Here is a 23,233-nt window from a genome sequence, read left to right on the forward strand (position 1 = left end):
ATACATTATTTTTATTTAGAATTGATTGCCAACCAATTTTCGTTTGAAATGACCAGTGTACTTAGAAGCGAAATCATAGTGTCCGATTTTCCTAATAATATCTGTATTTACCTTAACTTAAATACATCAAATTAATATACATATATTTTTCTTTAAATTATCAAAGACTAAAATTAACTACCTACACAAGTTATTTCTATTGAAATGAAAAATAAGGTTGATGAGTTGTAAAATTTATTCAATTCAGTGATGTACAAAGACACCAACACCTTGGTTTACAAATTTATATGGCTTGCTCCTGTTACGTCCTCTAACTGGATGAAGTATAACTTTGTCTGGTGGAAATTCTGGGGAATCGCTTGTTTCCAATAAAATATCAAGACAGGCTAATAATTTTGTTATTTGAGTAGAAAGGGTGCAGTGCTTGCGTTCCTCTAAATCTATCTCAGTATTTATGACTCTTTCAATATCCCGGATATCATCATTAATACCTGCGTGATGAGTACCATTCCAGTGTAAAGTTATAGAAAATATTGGCACGCTCTTAGGATAATCGCTTCTGAGGGCAACTAAAGCCACCAACTTAGCTGATTGTCTGGTAATTATCGCTCTATAAAGTAAATCATTAGCAGATACTAAACCTTCAGTTACAAGAAAAGCTGTTGATGGGGCCTGACTGTACTCAGGCCAACCAACAGACTGCCACTGAGTCAAAGAACCTGCTAGACGCATAGAAGGAGGCAAGCTTCCTTTTGGTGGTGAAATCTTTCCTGATTCTAGATCTTGTAGCTCATGCATAAGTTTTACTCTACATTTTAGTCTCTTTTTCAATGTCATGATAAAATTTTCAACAGTGGCGACACTGAGATTAGGACACGGTTCAACAGCTCTTCTAACAGATTGCTCATTCAATTCTGAAGTCATAAAATCAATTCCACACATTCTTTGTGCCCAAACGTATGGGCGTCCAATTTCTGGTATGAAATGAGAAAAGCTTTCCGATATACCTGCATTTTTTAGTAAATAAGAAGTTGCAGGGTGGGGTGAATCATCTCCCGTATCCCCTGGGTACAGTTCATTTAAAATAGAATGTCCATTTAGAACATCAGCAGCAGATACACCAGTGACAGGTTTGGGTAGCGATACAGTAAACTTCACAACTATAATTTTCAAGTTTATGAGGTATGATAATATGAGATTCAATGCAGTACCATCTTCTGCTTTAACTGAAACTTGTACATTTAAAGGATGTTTCTTGAATACTCGTTTTATTTTAGCTTCTGCTTTGTCTTCTTTAGATACGTTTTTAGTTCTGTGATGTCGTTTCTTTTTGGTTTGTTGATCTTCATCATTATTTTCTTGATCTGAATCTGACTCATTCGATGAAATAATATCATTTTCAACATTGTTTTGATCATGCCGGCGAGCTTCATCTTCATCACCGCAAACACCTACAATATGAAATACATGTACATATATTTTTTTCTAAATAAAAAATTGGTTTGAGTGGGTATTATATTATAAGCAAAAACTTTAATATTAAGATTTTTTTCTTCACATGCTGGTAGCCTCGCGGTGTTATGCTAGCTTCGCCGGGCGACTAGGTGAGCTCATGGGACTTTATCCTAATGAGTTTTCCAACACTAGCTCTAGCAGGAACAGTGCTTCGCTGTCTACAACCGGATCGGAAACGCGACCAATTGAAAAGATCCGGCGAGAGACTCAGTGGGCTGTGTCTTAGGGTTAATTTTCTCCGCAAGCTCTTTGTCGCAAGCGACGGGTTTGACGAGAACGGTGACCGATGCATAGGGTACCTAACAGCACCGATTGTGGATCGGGGGATCCGAAATGGCGTGTTTAGGACGACTGTTTACCCTTTGCTCTGTTGGATAGGGTATGTAAATCTATGAACTTTAAGATGCAATGAATATTTTGAGCTTTGAAATTGCTTACCAACACTAATAACTTTGCTTCCTAAAATATCAGAATATGCGTTTGCATTTTTAAACAGTAAGAATAGTGATGCTGGAAGCAAGCTTGCGGCCCTGGCCTCATCACGTTTTTCATCCAAGCGTAGAGCAAGACATTCTTGCAAAGGTTTAGTGGATTTCAAGACATCTTTCAGATGTGGAGCCAATGCATCAAGCCTAGAACGTGCAGCAGCAATGGCAGCTGCTACTCGTTCCTTGGAAGATATGAGTTCATTACAGGCTTCAGATAATTCACGACGTTGACGTAACTCCCACTCCAGTCGGGCTAATTGTAATTGATGTTCATCAGCCTTTGTGACCTCCTAAAATTTTACACATTGTCATATTGTTAAATTTGTCAGAACCATTACTGCAACAACTCATCTGATCAGTATCAAAGTTACAAGTACTCAGTATCAAGTGTCTGAGATAAGTGTGGAATATGTCATATGTATATTTGTGAGGGGAAACAATGTGAATCATATGACTGGCACCCTCACCAGGACAGATTAAAAGCAGTCATACTTCTGTCATGCCTAACTTTCTACTAACCGTTATGATGCTACTCAGCACGATAGCGCTTTAATGTATAAAATGAAAATTGGGATGCAATGCTATCGACCAAAAACTTAGGTAAGCTCTTGGTCCTGAGTGCATGTATAATTATGTTTTGAACTGTTTATATTATTGCAATTCAAGTTTGGCTTCAATATTTAAAACAAATTCAGGATTTTAGCTACCTACAGCATTTTAGGGACAAAACTAAAAAAATATTCAGAGCTGAAACGGTTAAAATATGTACATTCAGATATCAGTTACACTGTGAAAACATACTTACTGATCTAATAATATCAGGAGGTGCATTTTTATAGAATTCTTCAAGAGGCACAAGATCTATTTCTTCATCTTTAGATTTGAATTGTAAACATTTAGTTACTTCTTTGTTTAAGTGATCTGCTTCGTAAAGTAAATTTTGTAACAGTAAATGTGTGGAATCAACTCTCTGTTTCTCTTTATGGAGCGCATCACGACCAGCTCTAGTTCGTACTTTCTCCAGGCGATTTAATTTCTTTAACGCAACCAGCAGTAATGAAGCTTCCACTCTTTTTGCATTTATCTTTTCTTTAGCCTGTAATTATAACTTTTGCCTTAATTGCATTGTTCCATATTTTATATTATTTAACATTAATTACAATTCATAATATAATCTAATCATGTCCATTTTTATTTTTTATTTGTCGAGCCGGGTGCCGAACCTCCTACAAGGTCCCCGCGTGTAGGGGGGTGTGGGACTTTACGATCTGGTAGTCAACACTACAACCAGACACGCGACGCCACCCCGAAGACGCCCGATCGACGAGTCCTCAATGTGACAGTCGACGACAACGAAGCCGGTCTCCGCGGTACGACAGCCCTGCCAGGCCGCCCGGGCGATGCCGCTGGTGTTCCGGGATACCCAGCTGGACCAGAACCAGCCTGCCGGGTCAGAACGCGATACTCCTGCAGACGACGAAGGCCACCCCTACACAGGAAAGATGTCCCTCCCCCGGGCAACGACCAAAGTGTCGTCCGTGTAACAAGCTACGCTCAGACCCGGGAGAGGAGTGCTAAGGGCACCCCGCAGGACCCAGTTCGTAGCCGACATTTCACAAGAGAGGGCCAAGGACCGACCCCTGTGGGACACCACGCTCGACGGGGAAATGGAGCACCGCCCCACCGTGCCCGGTGCACACGGCCATTCTGTTCTCGAGGTAGGACCCGAGTCTTATCATGTCCTGCATTAACTATTAATTGAAAAGTGGCATACCTCCAATGTTTCTTTAGTTTTTAACTCTGCAATCTCTTTAAAAAGTTGCCTTATGTCTTGGCATGTTTTATTGAAAAAGGCAGCATCCTTATCAGCTGGACGCAGATGAGCTTCAGCTTCTTCAAATTCAACAACACGCTGGAACAATCCATTTAAAACACATTTTGTAATGAATGAAGAATCTTGAAAAATAAAGACAATTTTTTTGGTGTACTGGGATCTTGTTCAGTTTACAACTTCTCTAAGTGTTAATATTAAACTTATGTTGATCTTGTTTTGAAGATCACAAGATATTTCACGAACAGGATTCACTTAATTTTTATTTTTGTTAATAATAAGTTAAAACTGAAACAAAAACTTCAACAGAAAATATAAAAGCAACAGCTTGCTAAACTAGGAGCCACAAATATAAATTCTCATTTATTAGTAGAACTATGTACTTAAATTTACATTATTATACATATTTATGGTACAGAATAATGAGTCTTGAGGTTATGTTACATCTTATATATTTTGGTAAATACCTTGTATACATCAACGGGAACTGGCTTTGTTCCGTCATTTGATGTACTTGTATTTAATTTGCGCCGTTTCTTAACAGCCGTTACTTCTTCTTTTCCCATGTTTAGTTTTATTCAAGTTTATCAGATTTCATCCAAGTCTGGAACTTTAAAAAAATCACTAATTTAAACAGACAATTACAACCTTACTGCCTATTCACTCTATTCACTGGATTTGTTTTTATATATTAAAGCTTTTACTAGCATCGTTCACGGTAGTGTTTGAATTATTTTTCTTTTAATGTTAGCCTTTAATTTGAAAGGTAGTCCTTTAACTATGATTTTTTTTTAAATTATACTTCATTATTGTACCTACTCAGCAATAGCAACCATAGAGTAAGATTATATATAACCTAAATAGCAACTCTCCATAAAATTAAATGTCAGCTAAGCATCCTCAAATATTACCTATGTGATAATCTATGTGTGCATCTCTCAGCTCATAGATTTCGACTTTTTGGCGGGAATGCGAGGAGTGAAGTTGTGGGATATGTTTTATTTTGTCTATTTGGTATTTCTTCAGGTTTGAATGTATGAAAATGGTGGTTTATTACCTGTTTAGTATCTGTGAAAGGGCACAAATGTTGGAAAATGAAACAAAGTCGCGAGACGTAACTCCTCGGCATCCTCCAAAAAGTCCACTGAAAGAATCTCAGTAAATGACCACCATTTTACTGAGATTATATTTCATCCCATCATTTCATTTAATTTCATCCCAGTTGATTAGTTATCTAGTTTATTTTACATAAAATGACTATGATCCCTTTGCCTCTTTAAGTACACAAAACAAAGGACATTTGTTTTTGCTTTCCACCTTGAGAAGGTCAAAAATATCACCGCTGTAATCGCGCCAGCAACAAATCCAAATCATTAAATTTCGCTAAACCTTGCTTGTAAGGTGCAATTTTGTTAAATAAGGATAACGCTTAATTTAAGGTTTGTAATTTATTATTATATGCTGTTATGGATTACAAAAAAGTGGAGTAGTGTAAAAAATTTTCAATACAAAATTTTTTTATGCCGATCATTAGCCACCCAATTTTACGCAAATTTAATTGTATCCGTTGAAAATGACTAATTCTTAAACCCCGTGAGCGCAATGAATTTGTAACAAACATTTTAAATAAAAAAATATTTTCAAGTAGGAATTATCATGATTGTACAACCTATGTTTGACCTTGCCGGCGCATCTCATTCGATTAGCGTTAGCAATAGAAGTAAAAGTAATAGAATTAATCCTTTAATACCCTCAATCGATACAAGAAATCTTTTTGCAGTATCCAAGGTAAGTCTCGTGGCTAGGCTGTGTGCTTTGGAAATCAGGAAGTAGTAATAAGTTGAAATAATGGGGTGTTTTATTAAGAAAATAAGAGTGTCAAGATCCTAAATGGGAAATTGTGGTTGTATTTTAGGTCTCGGTGGTTCTACGTCTAAGATTTTAAAGGTTGCGTAAATTGCTGAATGTGGGCTATGCAAGACCAGTCATTGTGGTAAACCTTGCTTATATACAGCAGTAAATTTCTGTGGGCTGATGATCCTGAGGTCACGGGGCTCAAATCATACTTTCAATTTAATGACTTGTCCCATACATTTCTATCAACAGATGAACAAAAAAGATATCTGAAAAAATTTAAACTAAATTGCCAAATCTAAAATTCACATATACTAAGCCTTATATAGAAATACAATAAAATAGTAATTTTGCATTGATTTAACCTTTAGGATCTATTAAAAATTAGTTTTTTGAGATTGAGATTGCAAGTTTTTTTCTGATTTAAATGAAAATTCAAAATTTCCATCAATTTTACACATCATTTTTTTTGTAAATTGGACAGTCATTTGTCCTTTTATCAAGATAGATATACAGGTATACTTTAAGTTTCTTAACCATGTTGATGGGGCATGATGACTTCTAAACTACTGCCAGTGCTCTCCAAATAAAATAAAATAAATCTTTTTTTTTTCTAGAAAGTCTACTAGTTCAGTATTAAAAATGGTAATAAAATCAATCAAGGCTCGTCAAATCTTTGACTCTCGTGGCAACCCTACAGTGGAAGTTGATCTAGTAAGTTTTTTGTTACAAATTATCAACAACTAAATTACTGAAATTCTTTGAAAAATGTAAAGTACCTTTTAATTCTGTGAACAGGTAACAGAGCTTGGCTTGTTCCGGGCAGCTGTACCCTCTGGTGCATCCACTGGTGTTCATGAAGCTCTTGAACTGAGAGATAACATCAAGAGTGAATATCATGGCAAGGGAGTTTTGACCGCAATCAAAAATATCAATGAACTCATTGCTCCTGAACTTACCAAAGCCAACCTTGAAGTAACCCAACAGAGAGAGGTAATTATTTTTAAATCTCAAACAAGAGCTGATATTTTGAAAGGACTCAAAAAAAAATTGAGTGTGGTATTAACATTCAATTGAAGTGGAATTAATATTGATAGGATTTTCATATTAACAAGAAATGTATTTAATAGTTTAAAAATGATATAAATATATTTAAAAAAGTATATTTCAGCTATGTAAACCTTTTAAATTAACAGATTGATGAACTCATGCTTAAGTTGGATGGCACTGAGAACAAATCCAAACTGGGTGCTAATGCTATCCTTGGAGTTTCCCTAGCTGTTGCTAAGGCTGGTGCTGCCAAGAAAAATGTTCCGCTGTACAAGCACTTGGCTGATTTGGCTGGAAATAATGATATTGTTTTACCTGTACCAGCTTTCAATGTGATCAATGGAGGATCACATGCTGGAAATAAACTTGCCATGCAAGAATTCATGATTTTCCCTACAGGTAATTAAATTTTTTAAATATTTAGTGGTAGGACTTCTTGTAAGTCAGAATGGGTAGGTACCACCAGTCTTCCTGCTATTTTTGCCGTGAAGGCGTAATGCATTTCTATTCGTAAGGTGGGGCAGCCATTATACTATAAATTGAGACTTACAACTAATGCCTCAAGGTTGTTATTTTACCACTTAAAACCAGCTGGGCTGTGAGCTAGTTCACCCATCTACGCAATAAAAAAATCATTGGTTCCAAAATAACATGTCAAGATATGAAGAAAGCCAAAGATCAGGCTCAGTAATAAAACTGGCGAGAGGCCAATATACAGCTATTGACAACCGTGGGCTGATCATGATGTAGTTCCAAATTAAGTAAATAAATTGACTTCAAAATGAAAATATCATTTTAACAGGGGCATCCACCTTCAGTGAAGCCATGAGGATGGGTTCAGAAGTGTATCACCATTTGAAAAAGATCATTAAGGAGAAGTTTGGATTAGACTCTACGGCTGTTGGTGATGAAGGTGGTTTTGCACCAAACATACAAAACAACAAGGATGCTCTTTATCTGATTCAGGATGCTATCCAGAAAGCTGGCTATGCTGGCAAGGTATGAACACATCTAATAGTATAATAGAAAAAATCAAATTTATAGTAGAATTTATGTCTGTTCACCTGCAATTGTGCATTTCAATTGACACAAAACAGCTGACTGAACTAGTTTAATCAGATTTTAAGTTATATGTTGGAAGTAAAAAAGGCTAACAAATTATGTTCAAATTGGTTGCTTAAAAGGATTTAATTGTGCAACATAAATAAATGCTCATGCAGTTATTGATAAAAACTTGCATATACCATAAAACTAAAGATATTTATTTGTCACCAAACATAAAATAACAAAATTATCAAATAATCAATCAATGATAAAGAGTTTTATGAAATAATTGTCACCGATTAACAGATTACTATTGGTCGCCCAATAATCTAAGTTCAACCTTAATTAACTTAAATGAAAAGTTTGAAGATTATTATGGTTCTATTATCAAAGACTATACTTCTATAATTACATATTTCGCCAAAGCTATACTATAGACAAATAATATTAAAGACAAACAATATTAATCTATTCTCAATTTGACCACAGACTTTAACAATAAAAAAAAGAGTATATATCGACGCTTGAAAGGCAAATGTGACTAAGCGACAATGCATGAACTTTACAGTAGACTAATTTAAAGTTGAAATACCTTAAAATAAAATTTAATTTAATGAATCCAGCTGTAGTAGAATCTAGCTTAGTAGTTGTAGTACTGAAATCATTTTAATAGACCTAGAAATATTTTTTTTTTGCGCATCGAATATGGTTATTGCCTATCATTAATGTACAAAGTAGGTTTGTTTCCATCTCTCATGCAAAGAATTTTTCATTGAGTGGACACCTGTACAGACACACGTGCAGATACATGTACCACTCATCTTTAAAGATGTGAAACTTGACACTATTTTGTGTGCATAATGTGTTGAAAAAGATACAAAATTTTACCTTCACACACATAATAAGCAGATTAGTGAATTTGATGAGTATATTCATCACTCAAGGGTTTTATTCCATGATGAGTAGTAACACTTGTAAAAAGTCACTAGTTCTGGTCAATACCATCGGCTATTTAAATTCTAATTTATATGAAAAACGAAACACATTCTAGAATTAAAAGAATATTAGAATATTTTGAGGCTAGGCCAGAATAAAATATGAAAAATTTGAGATGCATTCCTGCATACACCGACTGAAACCGATTTTCGTGACCCGCAGAGGTGTGCACTTTTCAAATGGTGCGATACTATTAATTGGTTAATGTTTAAATAATGCACATTAATGGGAAATTTATAAAAAACTTGTTATTTAAACTATAGTTTTGGTATTCTTTTTAAGATCGACATTGGCATGGATGTAGCCGCCTCTGAGTTCTTCAAGGATGGAAAATACGACCTTGACTTTAAAAATCCTGATTCCAATCCAGGCGACTACCTGTCATCAGAGAAATTAGCTGATGTCTATTTGGACTTCATCAAAGACTTCCCCATGGTGTCCATTGAGGATCCTTTTGACCAGGATGATTGGTCTGCATGGGCTAACCTCACCGGACGCACGCCTATTCAGATTGTTGGTGATGATCTGACGGTATGTTTTACATATTATAGTTAAATTATTTTGTTATTTAGAAGTTAACCATGAGGCCATTAAAATTTATAATAACAATAAAAATTTGCTGGTAGCCTAAGAGTCAATTCCAGCTTCGTGCAGATTGATAGGTGAGCTCACTGGCTCGACCTCAGAAAATTTACTAAAGCCAGCCCTAGCAAGAGCAATGTTTTAGAGAATCTACCACCGGATCTGAACCACGACCCACCAGCAGATGGTTAGATCGCTCCTTGAACTCTTCGTAAACGACGAGTTCGGCGAGGGTGGTGCCCGATGCTTGATGAGCCTCAAAGCATCGAGAGTGAATTCGGGGATCTAACAACTGGATTCGGGCGATGGTATTGCGTTAACTCGTCGCCTAGGTCGAATATGTAATTAGCGGCGGCCAATAAAAGGATTATCGTGTCGGGTCGCTGTGTCGAACGAAATATTACAATAATAAGTAATGCATTAAGAATGTTTTCGTTTAAAGCTGTTATGAAAACTTTAATTACAATAAACAATCCAATGAGATAACCTTTTGATCAATAGGTGACAAACCCTAAGCGTATCGCTACTGCAGTTGAGAAGAAGGCATGCAACTGTCTGCTATTGAAGGTCAATCAGATCGGCAGCGTAACAGAGTCAATTGATGCTCACTTGCTGGCCAAGAAGAACGGATGGGGCACAATGGTCTCTCACAGGTAAATTACTGATTTATTGCATGTGAAAATTTTCCAGAATGCTCATTGATCTTCACAAAATAACTAAAAAATCCAGGTAGACATCTAAAAGATATGAATGTTATGTTAAATACTAGTACATACTAAGAAATATTTGTTTAGTTATTAACATAGTCAATAATGCAAACAAAAGAACTGTATGATTGGGTTAAACTATTCTTATAAACATGCCATGCTGTTATATAAATTATGAATATAATTTGAATTTGTAGATCTGGTGAGACCGAAGATACCTTTATTGCCGACCTGGTAGTTGGTTTGTCCACGGGTCAGATCAAGACCGGCGCCCCGTGTCGCTCGGAGCGTCTCGCCAAGTACAACCAAATTCTGCGCATTGAAGAGGAACTTGGCGTCAACGCCAAATACGCCGGGAAGAACTTCCGTAGACCGGTCTAAAAATTCCCTTAAAATAAAACGTAAAATTCTGTGTTTTTAAGTTATCCGCATTTTGATTCCAACAAAAAAAGTAGTCTTGACTATGTTTGTACTAAATAAGCAATTTAATGCCTATCATGTTCTTCAAGACTGTAGTGAATGTGCGTGTTGAACGTATTAAATTATTTATTTTCACTGTGATATTAATGTACTAATCACAGTGCAAAAATTTTGAAATAAAAAATTCTCCACATTTTACTTCTTTCTTTTAAATAATATTGTTTAACCTACTTCAAAAAACGGAAGAGGTTCTCAACGCGACTGTATATTTTTTCTGTTTAGTTCCCTTAGAACTTTTTTCTAGTGAACTGAATTTAATGCCTTTTTTAGATTTCAAAGCTGTTGCTCATGTGGTCCCATGAAAATTTGTTCAAGGACTGTCCAGCAGTATTTGAGTATTAGTAATGCATATTAATTGCCTTCGACGATTTAGATGATATTCTCATTTTATTCTGTTGAAGTCGGTTTTCTTTTTTGTTATTTCTTTTAGAAAAGATCCATTGTATTGAACAATCAATATAAGATAGTTGAGGATGGGGGTAGACACCATCCCGCCTATTTTTGCCACGAAGCCGTCATGCATTTTTGTTTAAAGGGTGGGGTGGTGGTTATCGTTATAAAATAGATACCCCAAGCACTGTGCTTAGTGCGAGTTTTTGAACGTTCTCGATAGCGTAAAAGTTAGCTCATATTGGTATGGAATGGAATCGTTTGCATACGTTTGCCGCTAGGGGCGCTGTTCCAACTGCATACAAAATTGGCTTAACTTTTACGCTATCGAGAACGTTAAGAAACACGCACTAAACACACTGGTCACCATTCTCGCCGAACCAGTCAGTAGTGACGAAAGGCTCGGCAAGTAAATTAACCCATAGGCACAGCCCACTGTGTTTCTCGCCGATCTTCTGAGTGGGTCGCGTTTCGGATCCGGTGGCAGATTCTGCGAAACACTGCTCTTGCTAGGGCTAGTGTTAGCAACTTCGTCAGGTTAGAGCCCCGTGAGCTGACCTACTTGTTAGGGTTACGCTGAAATGGCCTCCCAAAGCCAGCTTAGGTAGGAAAAAAAAGTGGGATTTCGACCTCATGTCTCAAGAAGAGGTGCATTCATTTTGTGTATTCTATGAGCTCCGGGACCACGTAACATCAGGTAGGACGTGAACATGTTGACCCATATAATCAATAAAAAATTAAAGCTTAGTAACCGATGAATATAGGTAACGTGCGGTGGTAGGTAACTAATTTGTTAGTTAGGTCAGAGATTTTTTACCATAGGTAGATATATCCGCTAATTTAGAAATTCATAACAAGATAGATCAATATTATCTTTATTTTAGGTGAACTTTCAAGATTAAAATAGTATCGACTTGACTATATAAAATTTATTTTTACTGAATTTGTCAGATTTGATCCACCGTAAACTCCGGACATACCGTTACGAGATACCGTTCAGGTCGAAGTACTCATTGCATTGTAATAACTTATACTCTCATTGCATTGTAATAACTTATACTCTCATTGCACTGTAATACTTATATAACTGTAGTAATTTTATATTTTTAACGAGTTCTGTCGCCGGAAAAATTGTTTGCGCCGCAGATATACGCGGCACATTACTTTCAAGTACACCCTATCTATGATTATGCCTTTACAAATTTTATTTTTTTACACGTTATTAGTGTTGAAGTCGTTCGTGACTTAATTTATCACGTGCTTTATGCATGTTCTGTATACGTCATAAGACAGACGCGAAAACCGTACAGTTCATGACCGCAACGAATGCGAATACACATTATCGCAGACAGGTACCTACCCACGGCTCTGAGCTACCGCACGTTATTATAATACCTACAACTTATCATCAAGAAGCTTATTCATTTGTAAACGTACACTCAATGCACTAGTGGTTATTTCGGTATACTTATTTAAGTAATAATTTTATTGTAATGGCACTCACGAAACCAGAAATCCGACTTGTTACATATATGTGTCCGTCCCATCCGGTACAATTGTACGAATTGATTCAGGACCTGCTAGAGGAAACATTGGACTGCTATACGAGTTTAATTTATGAGAGTCGAAATCCTGGCCCCTTTCCAGACAGACCAGACCCTTTCGGCACTGACAAGGTGGATATAGGTAGGTGTTATTAATACCTAGATATGTTATAACATCAAATACATGGTAAATCACAACTCACTGTTAATGAGCAGTAACTTGATCAAATAGACAACATAGCATGCTACCGAGCGTCTTTAGATATGATGTTGAAGGTCCAATTGTATTGAATACCCCAACATTTCAAATCTGAATGCACGTGTAATTCGCAGCAGAAAATACTGGCCCTGGTATCTGTCACAAATATAAATGTTATATGTAGTTATTAAATGTATTGTCTATACTTTTACTTATAATATGTATACAGTAAAGTTTTTTGGTTTTGACCTAGCGGTATCATGTGTTTCCCTATATGGAATCTCAGGTTCGTGAATCCGCAAATGTGATTGTTTTTGATTCTGAAAATTATCGTATGTATACGTAAGGTGAAGTGTTCACGAGTGGGAACCGAGATTAAATTGGGTGTTTCCGATTGCGTTCAAACTGCTTGCGAGTTTTAAGCGGCTACGTAAACGAATTAAAATGTAATTACTGTAAAATTGTCTGCTTAAGGATATTTTAATGCTTTACAAATTTTTCAAAATACCAAAACGTGGGATGGTTTACATTAACAATGGATAAAGCGACTTAAATCAACAAATCTTTGAACCAGGAAATTATTGATATTAGTGATTTAAGACGTATAAACACATATAGTTTGGCTGATAACTTGGGCCAATGACCGCGGTCAAATTAAGCCACGATAACATTGTAAATTACGCCTTTGTCGTGTTTACACTCACCGATTTGGTCCAGTAAGACTGAGTAGCTAAGTACCTATTTAAGTTTTGTTGTTATTCGGTTTCAGCATTCATGACTGTTGCTGCTTATATGAAGCTTCGAAATGATAACAACGCTTTCATCGACCTACTGCCGGTGACACCAGTTTTTGCCCATCAAATGAACGTTGAAAACAAACCAGGATATTTCTCAGACATAATCATTCACCGTGATAAAAAGTAAGACATTGTGTCGTGCTAAAAATTCATTACCAACTACGATAGCTATAAAATAAAAATTATTGTGATTTTGTAACGGCCACTGCCAATCTTTTCTATATTACTTACACATTGATAAAAATGAGTTTTATCAGTAATGTCATTGACTTCTGATAAGGTTGTACCTACTTCTATTATTCTACAATTAGCTTCAAGACCACTAATGCCGTTTCATTATGTAGGTGTTTTGTTGTAACTTAATTTTGTTGTCTTCACTTCAGGGCACACAACGTCAATACACTTTTGGATTTACGTGGGTGTACGTTCGCCTACAGCGATGATGAATCTCTTAGCGGAAGCAAAATTATTCTTAAAACATTAAAAGAAAAAGGTGAAAATGCGTCTTTCTTCGGGTCATTATTGAGTAAGTTAAATACTTTTAAATTCAATTAGCTTTACCGAAGTCCGCGGAGCTTTTATCATACCTATAGGTTTTTTTCATAAGCAATAAGACGCCGCTTATTTCGTAAGTGTCATTTAACCATGTGGCTAATGGGCGTCCCGACGACGCCTTTTATACGAGAGGTTGCAGGTTCGAGACCCGTATTACCTGTACTGTTTTAGTTTCATATAACTGTTTTATGAAAGCAGTAGCGATTAACAGCTCAAGGGTTGCTTCGCCATTGCTTCTACTGCCAGATCGAAATCACAACCCTGATGATCTAGCGATAAACCTAATAGGCTAATGCAATAAGTTGTAACAAGTACGATGACCTGTACTTTGCTTGCTGCTAGATTTAGAACTAGTAGTGCGCTAAAGCATTGAGTGTGGATTCATCTGGACGTGTCTAGGGCATTGACAGTGGTCGGCTGCACGCAGCAGCGTGAGCTAGGTCAGGGATATAGTTAGCGGCAGCTACGAGAAAGTGCTTATTGTGTCGTTGTCCTCAAGTAACATGGTGATGCGATTGCTAACCAGGGTTAGGTTTAAAAAGGCGAGATTTTCATGGGGTTTGGATGGAGTCTACGTAGATTCGGCCACGACAGCGAAAACTGGCATAAGTCGTGATTATACGAATGCAAGTTTTGTAAAATGTTACCGTAATGCAAAAGGTCAATTTACATCGCTGGCAGATTATGAGGTAGAAAATGGCAAGCATGAACCTGGCGCAATAGCGAACGAACATAATGTGGGGTTGACTTTCATGGCCCAGGAGCTTGACTAGTCGAATAAGATGATGTTCCTCTGTCAGCAATTGCCTTCAACAACGACGCGGGTATGGCGCGATATGTGATAATTTTTGTTACATGCAACTGTCTAGAATTAAGCACCAAAAAACCCTTTTGATTTGTTTAGTTGAAGTTCTTTTCCTTTGCACCCTTCATCACCCTTCACTGGGTGTAGTTTGAACTACACACAGTGAAGGGTTCCGAAGTGCATTTGCTTGGTTTTTATAATTTCGCGTTTATTTTATAGGATCTGGATCGCATTTGGCATCCGCTCAAATGGTATTATCAAAACAAGCAGAATGGGCTGCAGTAGATTCAACAACACTACTTTACACAAAAAAGTACATGTTTGAAGGTGGTAAAGATATAATTACCCTGGAGACACTGGGTCGACTTCCACCTTATCCTATTGTCGCGAAAGCAGATCTTAAAGGTTGCCTATTAATAATTACTATTTACTTCAAAATCTCACTAATCTTGCATAATATTCTACAACATGCTATTCAACTATGCTTTTTCACTAGTATTGCATTGTGGTAATCAGCGACATTTACCACAAGCACCGGTCACCGTCCTCGTCGAACCCGTCGCTTGCGACGAAGGGCTCCACGAGCGAATTAACCCATAGACACAGCCCACTGAGTTTCTCGCCGTATCTTCTCAGTGGGTCGCGTTTCCGATCCGGTGGTAGATTCTGCGAAGCACTGCTCTTGCTAGGGTCAGTGTTAGCAACACTCCGGTTTGACCCCGTGAGCTCACCTACACAAGTTAGGGTGAAGCTGAAATAGCCTCTCAAGGTTATCAGCATAGGTAGGGAAAAAAAAGCGACATTTCGTTTACTAATAATAAATGTTCCAAACGATTTCTACTAGTTTAATAGGTTTCTTTCCCTGGTGCTATTATTGTCTTTCTTCAAACGGTCTGATAATAAATTACCGTTATTTTAGAAATTGGCTTGACCTTGGAAGTCCTTAGTATTGGCGAAGTTCGCGATTAACTGTGAATTTGACCCTGTTGTTGAGAAAATTTACCGATTAATTGTACATTGTTGTAATTACATCGTAAAATGTAATTATTGGACTAACTCTCAATGAATAAGTGTTTAATGAGAGAATAACTATCTTCACCTTAATTTTATGTTTTTTTTTTTCAGCGGAGGTGAAGCAATCTATAGTCAAAGCTTTTCTGAATTTACCTCATACTAGTGAATGGAAAAATAAATTTGCAAAATTTGGTATACTCAAATTTGTTCATAATAGTGATGTCGCTTACGATGGGCAGGTTGCACAGATGTGGGCCTGCCAGAGCGAAAAACTCAACGTTAGGTATTATTAGGATTTTGTTATTCATTTCGTTACTGTACATTCTCTATATCTTGTATGTTGATTATACTCCTAAGTAATGTTATGTTTGCCTAATTTAAGTTTATTTTTGAGGATGTTTATAATGCAAATACAATACTTTTTTGGAAGAATGCCTTATTTATTTTTTCTGTGGCTTCCGAATTATAAATTTCATAGTTATAACATTTTTATTTGTATGACTGGTTCCTTTGATTATTCCTTGAGATATTTGAATAACTCCAAGATCTTTTGGATCTTTTTGAGATTTACTTTGACTCAAATTTTCCTGTAATTTAAAATTATTTTTCTTTATATATGATTTAAAATGAACTTACTTACACAACATGACCAGTTTCAACGATGTTCTTTTAAATTTAAACTAGGTAATATTAATAAAACATATCATATAGTATGATATGATGTCAATATATTGAGATATTATATTCGTGATTTAATACTAAAAATAAATAAAATATTAACTTCTATACAGTTTTAGTTAAAAAACATTAAAAAACTAGGCGACGACTAAAAATTGGTTTAAATTTCATAAAGTTCAACTTTCACAGCTTCAATTCACAATATTATTGATGATTGATAGTGTGAATCTTGAATGAAAGTTGTAATATTTTTAATCATTTAACTCTATATAACAAATAATATCAACACTATCTATTTCTACATTTAAATTATTTTAATATGTAACTACAATAATAGTAGCTGAATAAGATGGGCACTAAACAATTCCTCCTCCATTGATATAAGCAATCTCTTCTTCTGAGAGTGGTTGTCTCTTGTAACGTGCTGGTAGGTCTATGTCTGGTATAGCACCAGTACTCATTGCCGCAGCAGGCTGGCTTTGCACCTGAATAGAGTATAAAGACCCATAAATAAAAGTACAGGAAGTTTGACAATTGTCTTTTGACTATAGCATATGAAAATAGTAGAAAAAGTTTATATTTTAATTATTATTTATTTATCATCAATATTTTAAATCTAATTTTAAATCATTTCTATGGCTACATTTACTGCATTAAATTATAGTTTTGCTATTTGCAAGATGGCTTCAAATAAAAAGTATTTTGATATTATAATCAAATATTGATATTAAGATACATTTTACAGAGAAATGTGTTATTACAAAAACATTTGCAACCGAATACTAAGTTTACATTACAAAATTTCGCAAATCTGGAATTTTTTTTTAGGTAATGAATTTTTATCGATTATGTCATCAATTTCAACTGAGACATGTAGTAAGTAAGCTGCAGTAAGATATTCTAACTGAAAGGGTGGATTCGAATATGTTATTGTTATTCAGTTTTGGACTTTTAACGTACAGGGGTTCCAGCAGTAGCAGCAGCAGTGGGTCCTGAAGCTCCGGGAGAGCTTGTACCGACATGACTAGCCCCACCTTTACGAAATTTTATAACAGGAATTCTATTTAGAATTGTTGACAATCGAACCATTTTGATTAACTTGAAATATTTTTATTGCCTCAAATTTTTTTTATTTTTTTTTGTAGATCAAAAAACACATGACATCTCCTGTTAAATTCTTGTTTTGTTTAATTAGTTATTTGGATAGGCAAAGGAAATATAGACCAAAATGTGTAATCTTTTGAATTATGCAGATAAATCCATGTGATATACAAAATAGGTTCCGTTTGGCTTTCAGAAATGCGAAGTTCCAAGTAATGTGAATTATTTTGTAAATATAATGCTTGTACACCTGTGAGTTTCGAGTGTTTCTTAATCGTTTAGAGTCTGTTAAAATGCATAATTATTATAGATACTCATCTGGTTTTTTTGGCGGGAACGTGAGGAGTGAAGTTCATTTCATTCCAATTGGTTTTCATGTCATTTCATGCCATGTTTCATATTAATCAACTTCATTTCATTCAAGTATTCATATACTATTTCATATATAAAAGATTAGGCTGTATGGTATGATACCTTTGCCTTTCCAGTTAGAAAAATAAAACTACTACTGAATTTGCTTGTTTTGTTTGAAACTTGTAAAACATAACCTACCGTACAATGGGGTAAATAGGGACAAAATCGACCTTCACATTGAATTTTAAAATAGTTCCAATTAAATAGTCACTGCTCAACCAAATAAATAAGTTGAGTCTTGAACGTACCTAGGTGATAAAAACCGTTACATTATTTTAATTATTCATTTTAAAGAAATAATCGGTAAAATAATGGCCGTCCCAATTTACCCAGCGTCCGGGGTAAATTGACACGGTTAAGGGTTAAATTGGGATATTTGTAAGGGTTGTCAACTCGCAGTACTGCGATATATAGGTAGGTGCCATATAATAATTTATATGGACCGAAATGATGAATACAATCCATAATTTAAGCACAATACACAACATAGTGTAAATTAAGCTGGTTTCTATTCCGAAGCGATGTGACATGAATGATAATCAACAATACAATGATCAAAAAAAGTATGTGCATGTTATATTTTAGAAAATTATTATTTAATTTCCTTAAAAATCACAACTCTGAAACAAAATCATAAAATAGAATAAAAAATAGAAAACAAAAGGACTGGAAATGCAATAATACAATTTTATTTAATCAACATTTTCAAAATAATCTTTGAGCAAGAGTAAAATATCAGGTGAATAAGATAAAAAAAACAGCTTTATCTGATTACTGCCAATAATAACAAAAATAAAAGAAATTCTTTCTAAGCGAAATAACTAAACTCAATTAATTCACTCACTCATAATTGGATATCTCGGATTTTTTATTAATGTTACATTTAAAATCTGAGGCCTGTTTTTATTTGTGTGTGTTCGTTGTGAATGTTAACAAAATCATGATTCGATGCGTGAATAGATTCTGAAATAACAAAAGTTTTGATTCATTTGAGTTCTTTTAACTTTTAATTTTTTTTATTGCTATAAAGAACATACGACCGGGCAGATATTACAAGGTAAATGTCGCGAAAAAAAAGTACTTATATATATACTTTTCTTTTACCTATAATACTTACATAAACTAACTGATAAACACATTAACCTTCTTTACATCACGCAATTAAGTGATAGTATAGGCTAAAAAATCTATTATAAGATATCAGTGACAACCCTAACAAGCCATCCCTATTTTGTCTTTTGGCGTTCCAATTTTGTGTTTTCTCGTCCCTAATTTTTCCAGTCTCGTTCCAAATTACCCTACATACGTCCCAATTTTCCCCAAAAAGAAAGGAAAAAATATACATTTTTTATTTTGTCGAAATATTGTATTTAAAATAAGAATATTGCAACTTACCGTTTGTTGTGGTATTTCCAGGTGTATTAAAAACTTATATAAACTGTGATCTTATTGAAAAAACAACGATAATATCACTTTTTTTAAAAGTTCTTTAAGCTGTTTTAAAACGCACTTTTCAACCACTATTTTAAATTTAATTTGACGAATTTTTGGGACCAACTTAACTCATGTTTAGTACTTCCATAGTTAACTTGGTTTTTCTTCTATACATTGATAAATATTACCCTAAAGAAAATTAGGTAGATTCCGTGCTACAAGTACTTTGAGAATCTTCCGCAGGTTTGTCCCAATTTACCCCAGGATCCCAATTTACCCCATGTCATGGTACTGCTCCTACTAGTTACGGTATTAAATTTAGGACACCACCTGTATTTTTTTATAAAATGAGTAACAAGATTACTAGCGATTCAGATGAAGAGAAGAAACCAGTTTTAATAAAGAACGCTACAGACTTACAACGGCTTAAGCTTGAAAAATTGATGAAAAACCCTGTAAGTAAAATAATAAACAAAAACCACAGCTTCAGTAAAATTGACAACGTACCGATATAAATTGTAAAAATTCTAAAAGCTATTTGTTTTTCCAATTGATAGGATAAACCAGTTGTTATACCAGATCCTCCTAAATCGAAGAATTTACCACCGCCTCCCGACTTCGTACGAAATGTTATGGGTTCGAGTGCTGGTGCTGGTTCTGGAGAGTTCCATGTTTACAGACATTTAAGGCGAAAAGAATATGCTAGACAGAGATTCATTCAAGAAAAGAGCGAAAAGGTAGAACTTAAAAAAAATAGTTATTACTTTATGTTAATGTATATAGTCATCTAAACATTCAATAGATTTGACGACCGTCCCTTGTGAAGGAATTAAGTGGTGGTTTTGGTTGCAGAAGACTTGGGCAACTTCTGGATTTTGCTTATTGCAAGGCGGCCAGCAGATTTCTTGAAATACCTAGAGTGATGCTTGTAACATCACACACCTCTCACCTCACCTCACCCCACATCTGTTTATCCATTGTGTTTTATAGGTGTTTTTGAATATTTTTTTGTAACCAAGTGTGATCAATGTTATTGCCAAACTAGTGTCAAGAGACTACCGCAACCATAACCATTACAGTGTGAATGCCACCACTGACCCCTACAATTAAAGTTGACACCTCAATTGTATTGTAATACTTCAAACACATAAAACATATATGTACAGCAGAAATAAGAAGGTTGGTGGTACCTATCTGTACAACTTTATAATAAACCACCACTGCTTTTACTAAGTTTTTAATTTATTTTTGATATTTAGTAATACACATTCAATAAGCTTAGGTTTATTTTGTAGTATTGTAATGATAAATATTTGTTTTTTTTTTGTTTCATATCTTTTTCCTATAATTAGTCATAGTCTTTAAACTTTGAAGTTATATTTATTCAATTTTTTTTATTATAATTGTCTACTTGTTAGTAGTGGTAGTTGTTATTAATCAATATCAGCAATGCTAGGGGCACAGCTAACCTTCCGCCTACCATTGAGCTCATTGAGCACATTGAGCAAACATCATTTGAAAAGCAACATGTTATAGTATCAGGGAACAGTATGGAGGGAAGTTCATACTTCAGTACTTAATCAAGTTAAAATTGTTCAAGGAAAAACTGGACGATGAGTATCACAAAAAAATAGAAGATAACAGAAGAGCAGCAGAAGAACGCACTGCTAAGAAACGGGCAAAGAGATTGAAGAAAAAGCGAAATGCAAAAATTAAAGGGAAAAGAAACAAAACAGAAAACAAGGAAGCTGCTTCATCACAATCTGATGTAAGCAGCGACAATGACAATGAAAGTAATGGAAACATCGAGGATTGTGATGGAACTGATAAGCAGAAGAATGAGGATATAGGTTCATCAAAATTTGAACATAATAGTAGAAATAAGTCTGAGAACATTGAACAAAAAAGCAGTGAGGATATTTAACTTTTACTTTGGAATAGACAAAATATCAAGATTAATCTAGGTGATGTAAATAGTTATGCAAAATGAAGTTATAAATAAATACAAAATTCCTTTAGACATGTTTTATTAAAGACTGATATGGAATAATTCATACAAATAATATATGCAATAAAAAATAAAAAGTGAACTGACACATCTAAGAATTATTTTAGGAATTTCATTTTTTATCTGAGTAATATAAAAATAACATTTAGATTCCATCAGATAACCATTTCATGAAATAAAATTTATTTTTATATATGAAATAAAACAAAATACAGTTATATTTTTTAAGATAGTTTGTTATGCACTATACTTAAAATATTTAAAATGGTGCAATATAACCATCATAACTAAGCTCGTTTACAAAAAAGTATGGAGGCATTACTGGGGATGCAATTGTATAGGTATCATGATTATAAGCCATTCGGCCCCAAGTAGATTCTCTGTCTTCACGGATCTTTCTTTGTTTACACCAAGGTATAATTGTGAACCTGAATGTAGTAATTTGAAATTAATATCTAAAATAAAATTCATACTAAATTGTTGGAAACAACACTGAGCTCAATAGTTTTTCATTTCCATGGCAATAAAACAATGTTCCAATCCTTATTTTGATGTAGAGTGTAAGATCACCTTGACTAAATTGGGCAAGTTGTCTATTTTCTTCATTAAGGTAATTTAATAAGACATTACGCGTTAAAATTCACTTTAGTATTTATGGGCTACTTGCAACCGCTTAAAAAAGGTAGGTAGTAGGTTCATTTGCCTATCTACTGCAAACAATGCTTTGGGTATATGCGTCATAAAACTGGCCCGACATTATATACAGAAATATATTATCTAAATATATGCTTACCCAATTAAGATTATTGTTAATGCAACAAAAACTGCAGTTAAAATGAGTGTTTGCCAAAATTCAAGCATATTAAATTATTTAGGAATATCTTCAGTTGCAATTAAGAATAGCTATTTAACAAAAATGATAACTACCCTCCAATTAGAAACTATCGTTTATTACCATTTTGAAAATGTAGTCTGGAAAGCGCATTATACCTAATTTAACGTTTAGAAATAAGATTTCCTTAACATCAAACTCAATTAATATTTGCAATGTGGAAATAATCATTTTGCAATTAATTATTATTTTGTACTGTAGTAGTCTACGTCATTACGGATTCTCCCGATCCATTAACGGTGCTTTTAGGTACCTCAAGCACCGGTCACCGTCCTCACCGAACCCGTCGCGTCGCTTGCGACGACGGGCTCGATGAGTTATCTAACCCATAGACACAGCCCAATGAGTTTCTCGCCGGATCTTCTCAGTGGGTCGCGTTTCCGAACCGGTGGTAGATACTGCGAAGCACTGCCCTTGCTAGGGCCAGTGCTAGCAACACTCCCGGTTTGAGCCCCATGAGCTCACCTAAACTTTAAGGAGAAGCTGAATAGCCCCTCAGGGCTATCAGCATAGGTCGGAATAAAAAAACTAGTCACAGGCAGCAGACGGGTACTTTATTTTAAAAAAAAGTGAACTTATTTGTGATAACGAAAGATAATGTAATCCTACCAATTTCTGATATTGTATTTGGTTCGATATTTCGATCCCATACAAGAGAGGGCCGTTCAGATTTAAAAAAAACGTCTGGTCATTTTTGTGTTGCCATTGTAGGCAAACAAGTTCGGCCCGCCTGTGTAAGGCCATCGTCACTGATGGACAGTCGTCCACGGCGATTCTGATAGAATAAGATACACTACGCTCCAGAGTCGAGCATTATTTTGTACAGCATGTTTACTAGGACTGCTCCCAAGAATT

General features: G+C 35.1%; 5 protein-coding genes and 2 long non-coding RNA genes across 11 annotated transcripts; 3 read left to right on the forward strand and 4 right to left on the reverse strand.

The window, feature by feature from the left end:
- Window positions 1-217: 217 nt before the first annotated feature.
- thoc5 (THO complex subunit 5) lies at window positions 218-4,696 on the reverse strand. 4 transcript variants are annotated; one of them, XM_089729500.1, is made up of 6 exons: window positions 4,654-4,696; window positions 4,302-4,444; window positions 3,778-3,915; window positions 2,809-3,099; window positions 1,954-2,293; window positions 218-1,451 (listed from the first exon to the last, which is right to left on the reverse strand). In XM_089729500.1, exons 2-6 carry the CDS (start codon window positions 4,398-4,400, stop codon window positions 244-246), a joined length of 2,076 nt encoding a protein of 691 aa, XP_089585626.1. In that variant the 5' UTR covers window positions 4,401-4,444; window positions 4,654-4,696; the 3' UTR covers window positions 218-243. The 4 variants fall into 4 exon arrangements, with proteins under 4 accessions (XP_089585626.1, XP_089585627.1, XP_089585625.1 ...); XM_089729501.1 differs by having other exon boundaries at window positions 4,650-4,680; XM_089729499.1 differs by having other exon boundaries at window positions 4,302-4,458; window positions 4,539-4,678.
- Window positions 4,697-4,723: 27 nt separating this feature from the next.
- On the forward strand, window positions 4,724-10,680 carry Eno (alpha-enolase). Its single transcript, XM_028177501.2, has 8 exons — window positions 4,724-5,273; window positions 6,306-6,402; window positions 6,487-6,681; window positions 6,885-7,137; window positions 7,541-7,737; window positions 9,061-9,309; window positions 9,862-10,013; window positions 10,265-10,680. Exons 2-8 carry the CDS (start codon window positions 6,331-6,333, stop codon window positions 10,446-10,448), a joined length of 1,302 nt encoding a protein of 433 aa, XP_028033302.1. The 5' UTR covers window positions 4,724-5,273; window positions 6,306-6,330; the 3' UTR covers window positions 10,449-10,680.
- A 1,472-nt stretch (window positions 10,681-12,152) lies between these two features.
- On the forward strand, window positions 12,153-16,283 carry LOC114245425 (uncharacterized). Its single transcript, XM_028177586.2, has 5 exons — window positions 12,153-12,623; window positions 13,450-13,600; window positions 13,861-14,003; window positions 15,057-15,242; window positions 15,963-16,283. Exons 1-5 carry the CDS (start codon window positions 12,431-12,433, stop codon window positions 16,142-16,144), a joined length of 855 nt encoding a protein of 284 aa, XP_028033387.2. The 5' UTR covers window positions 12,153-12,430; the 3' UTR covers window positions 16,145-16,283.
- On the reverse strand, window positions 16,271-17,718 carry LOC114245426 (uncharacterized). Of its 2 annotated transcripts, XM_089729502.1 has the most exons (3): window positions 17,490-17,718; window positions 16,859-17,014; window positions 16,271-16,438 (listed from the first exon to the last, which is right to left on the reverse strand). In XM_089729502.1, exons 1-2 carry the CDS (start codon window positions 17,616-17,618, stop codon window positions 16,886-16,888), a joined length of 258 nt encoding a protein of 85 aa, XP_089585628.1. In that variant the 5' UTR covers window positions 17,619-17,718; the 3' UTR covers window positions 16,271-16,438; window positions 16,859-16,885. The 2 variants fall into 2 exon arrangements, with proteins under 2 accessions (XP_089585628.1, XP_028033388.2); XM_028177587.2 differs by lacking the exon at window positions 16,271-16,438 and having other exon boundaries at window positions 16,540-17,014.
- Window positions 17,719-18,161: 443 nt separating this feature from the next.
- On the forward strand, window positions 18,162-21,988 carry LOC114245398 (PRKR-interacting protein 1 homolog). The gene is made up of 4 exons (XM_028177552.2): window positions 18,162-18,179; window positions 19,768-19,933; window positions 20,036-20,215; window positions 21,079-21,988. Exons 2-4 carry the CDS (start codon window positions 19,826-19,828, stop codon window positions 21,400-21,402), a joined length of 612 nt encoding a protein of 203 aa, XP_028033353.2. The 5' UTR covers window positions 18,162-18,179; window positions 19,768-19,825; the 3' UTR covers window positions 21,403-21,988.
- On the reverse strand, window positions 18,718-19,764 carry LOC149502549 (uncharacterized). Its single transcript, XR_016323479.1, has 2 exons — window positions 19,162-19,764; window positions 18,718-19,007 (listed from the first exon to the last, which is right to left on the reverse strand). It is a non-coding gene; the product is annotated as an uncharacterized LOC149502549 (long non-coding RNA).
- On the reverse strand, window positions 21,489-22,416 carry LOC149502550 (uncharacterized). The gene is made up of 2 exons (XR_016323478.1): window positions 22,280-22,416; window positions 21,489-21,914 (listed from the first exon to the last, which is right to left on the reverse strand). It is a non-coding gene; the product is annotated as an uncharacterized LOC149502550 (long non-coding RNA).
- Window positions 22,417-23,233: the final 817 nt, after the last annotated feature.

Source organism: Bombyx mandarina, chromosome 08, assembly GCF_030267445.1.
Source record: "Bombyx mandarina strain Sakado chromosome 08, ASM3026744v2".
In the NCBI taxonomy this organism is placed as follows: domain Eukaryota; kingdom Metazoa; phylum Arthropoda; class Insecta; order Lepidoptera; family Bombycidae; genus Bombyx; species Bombyx mandarina.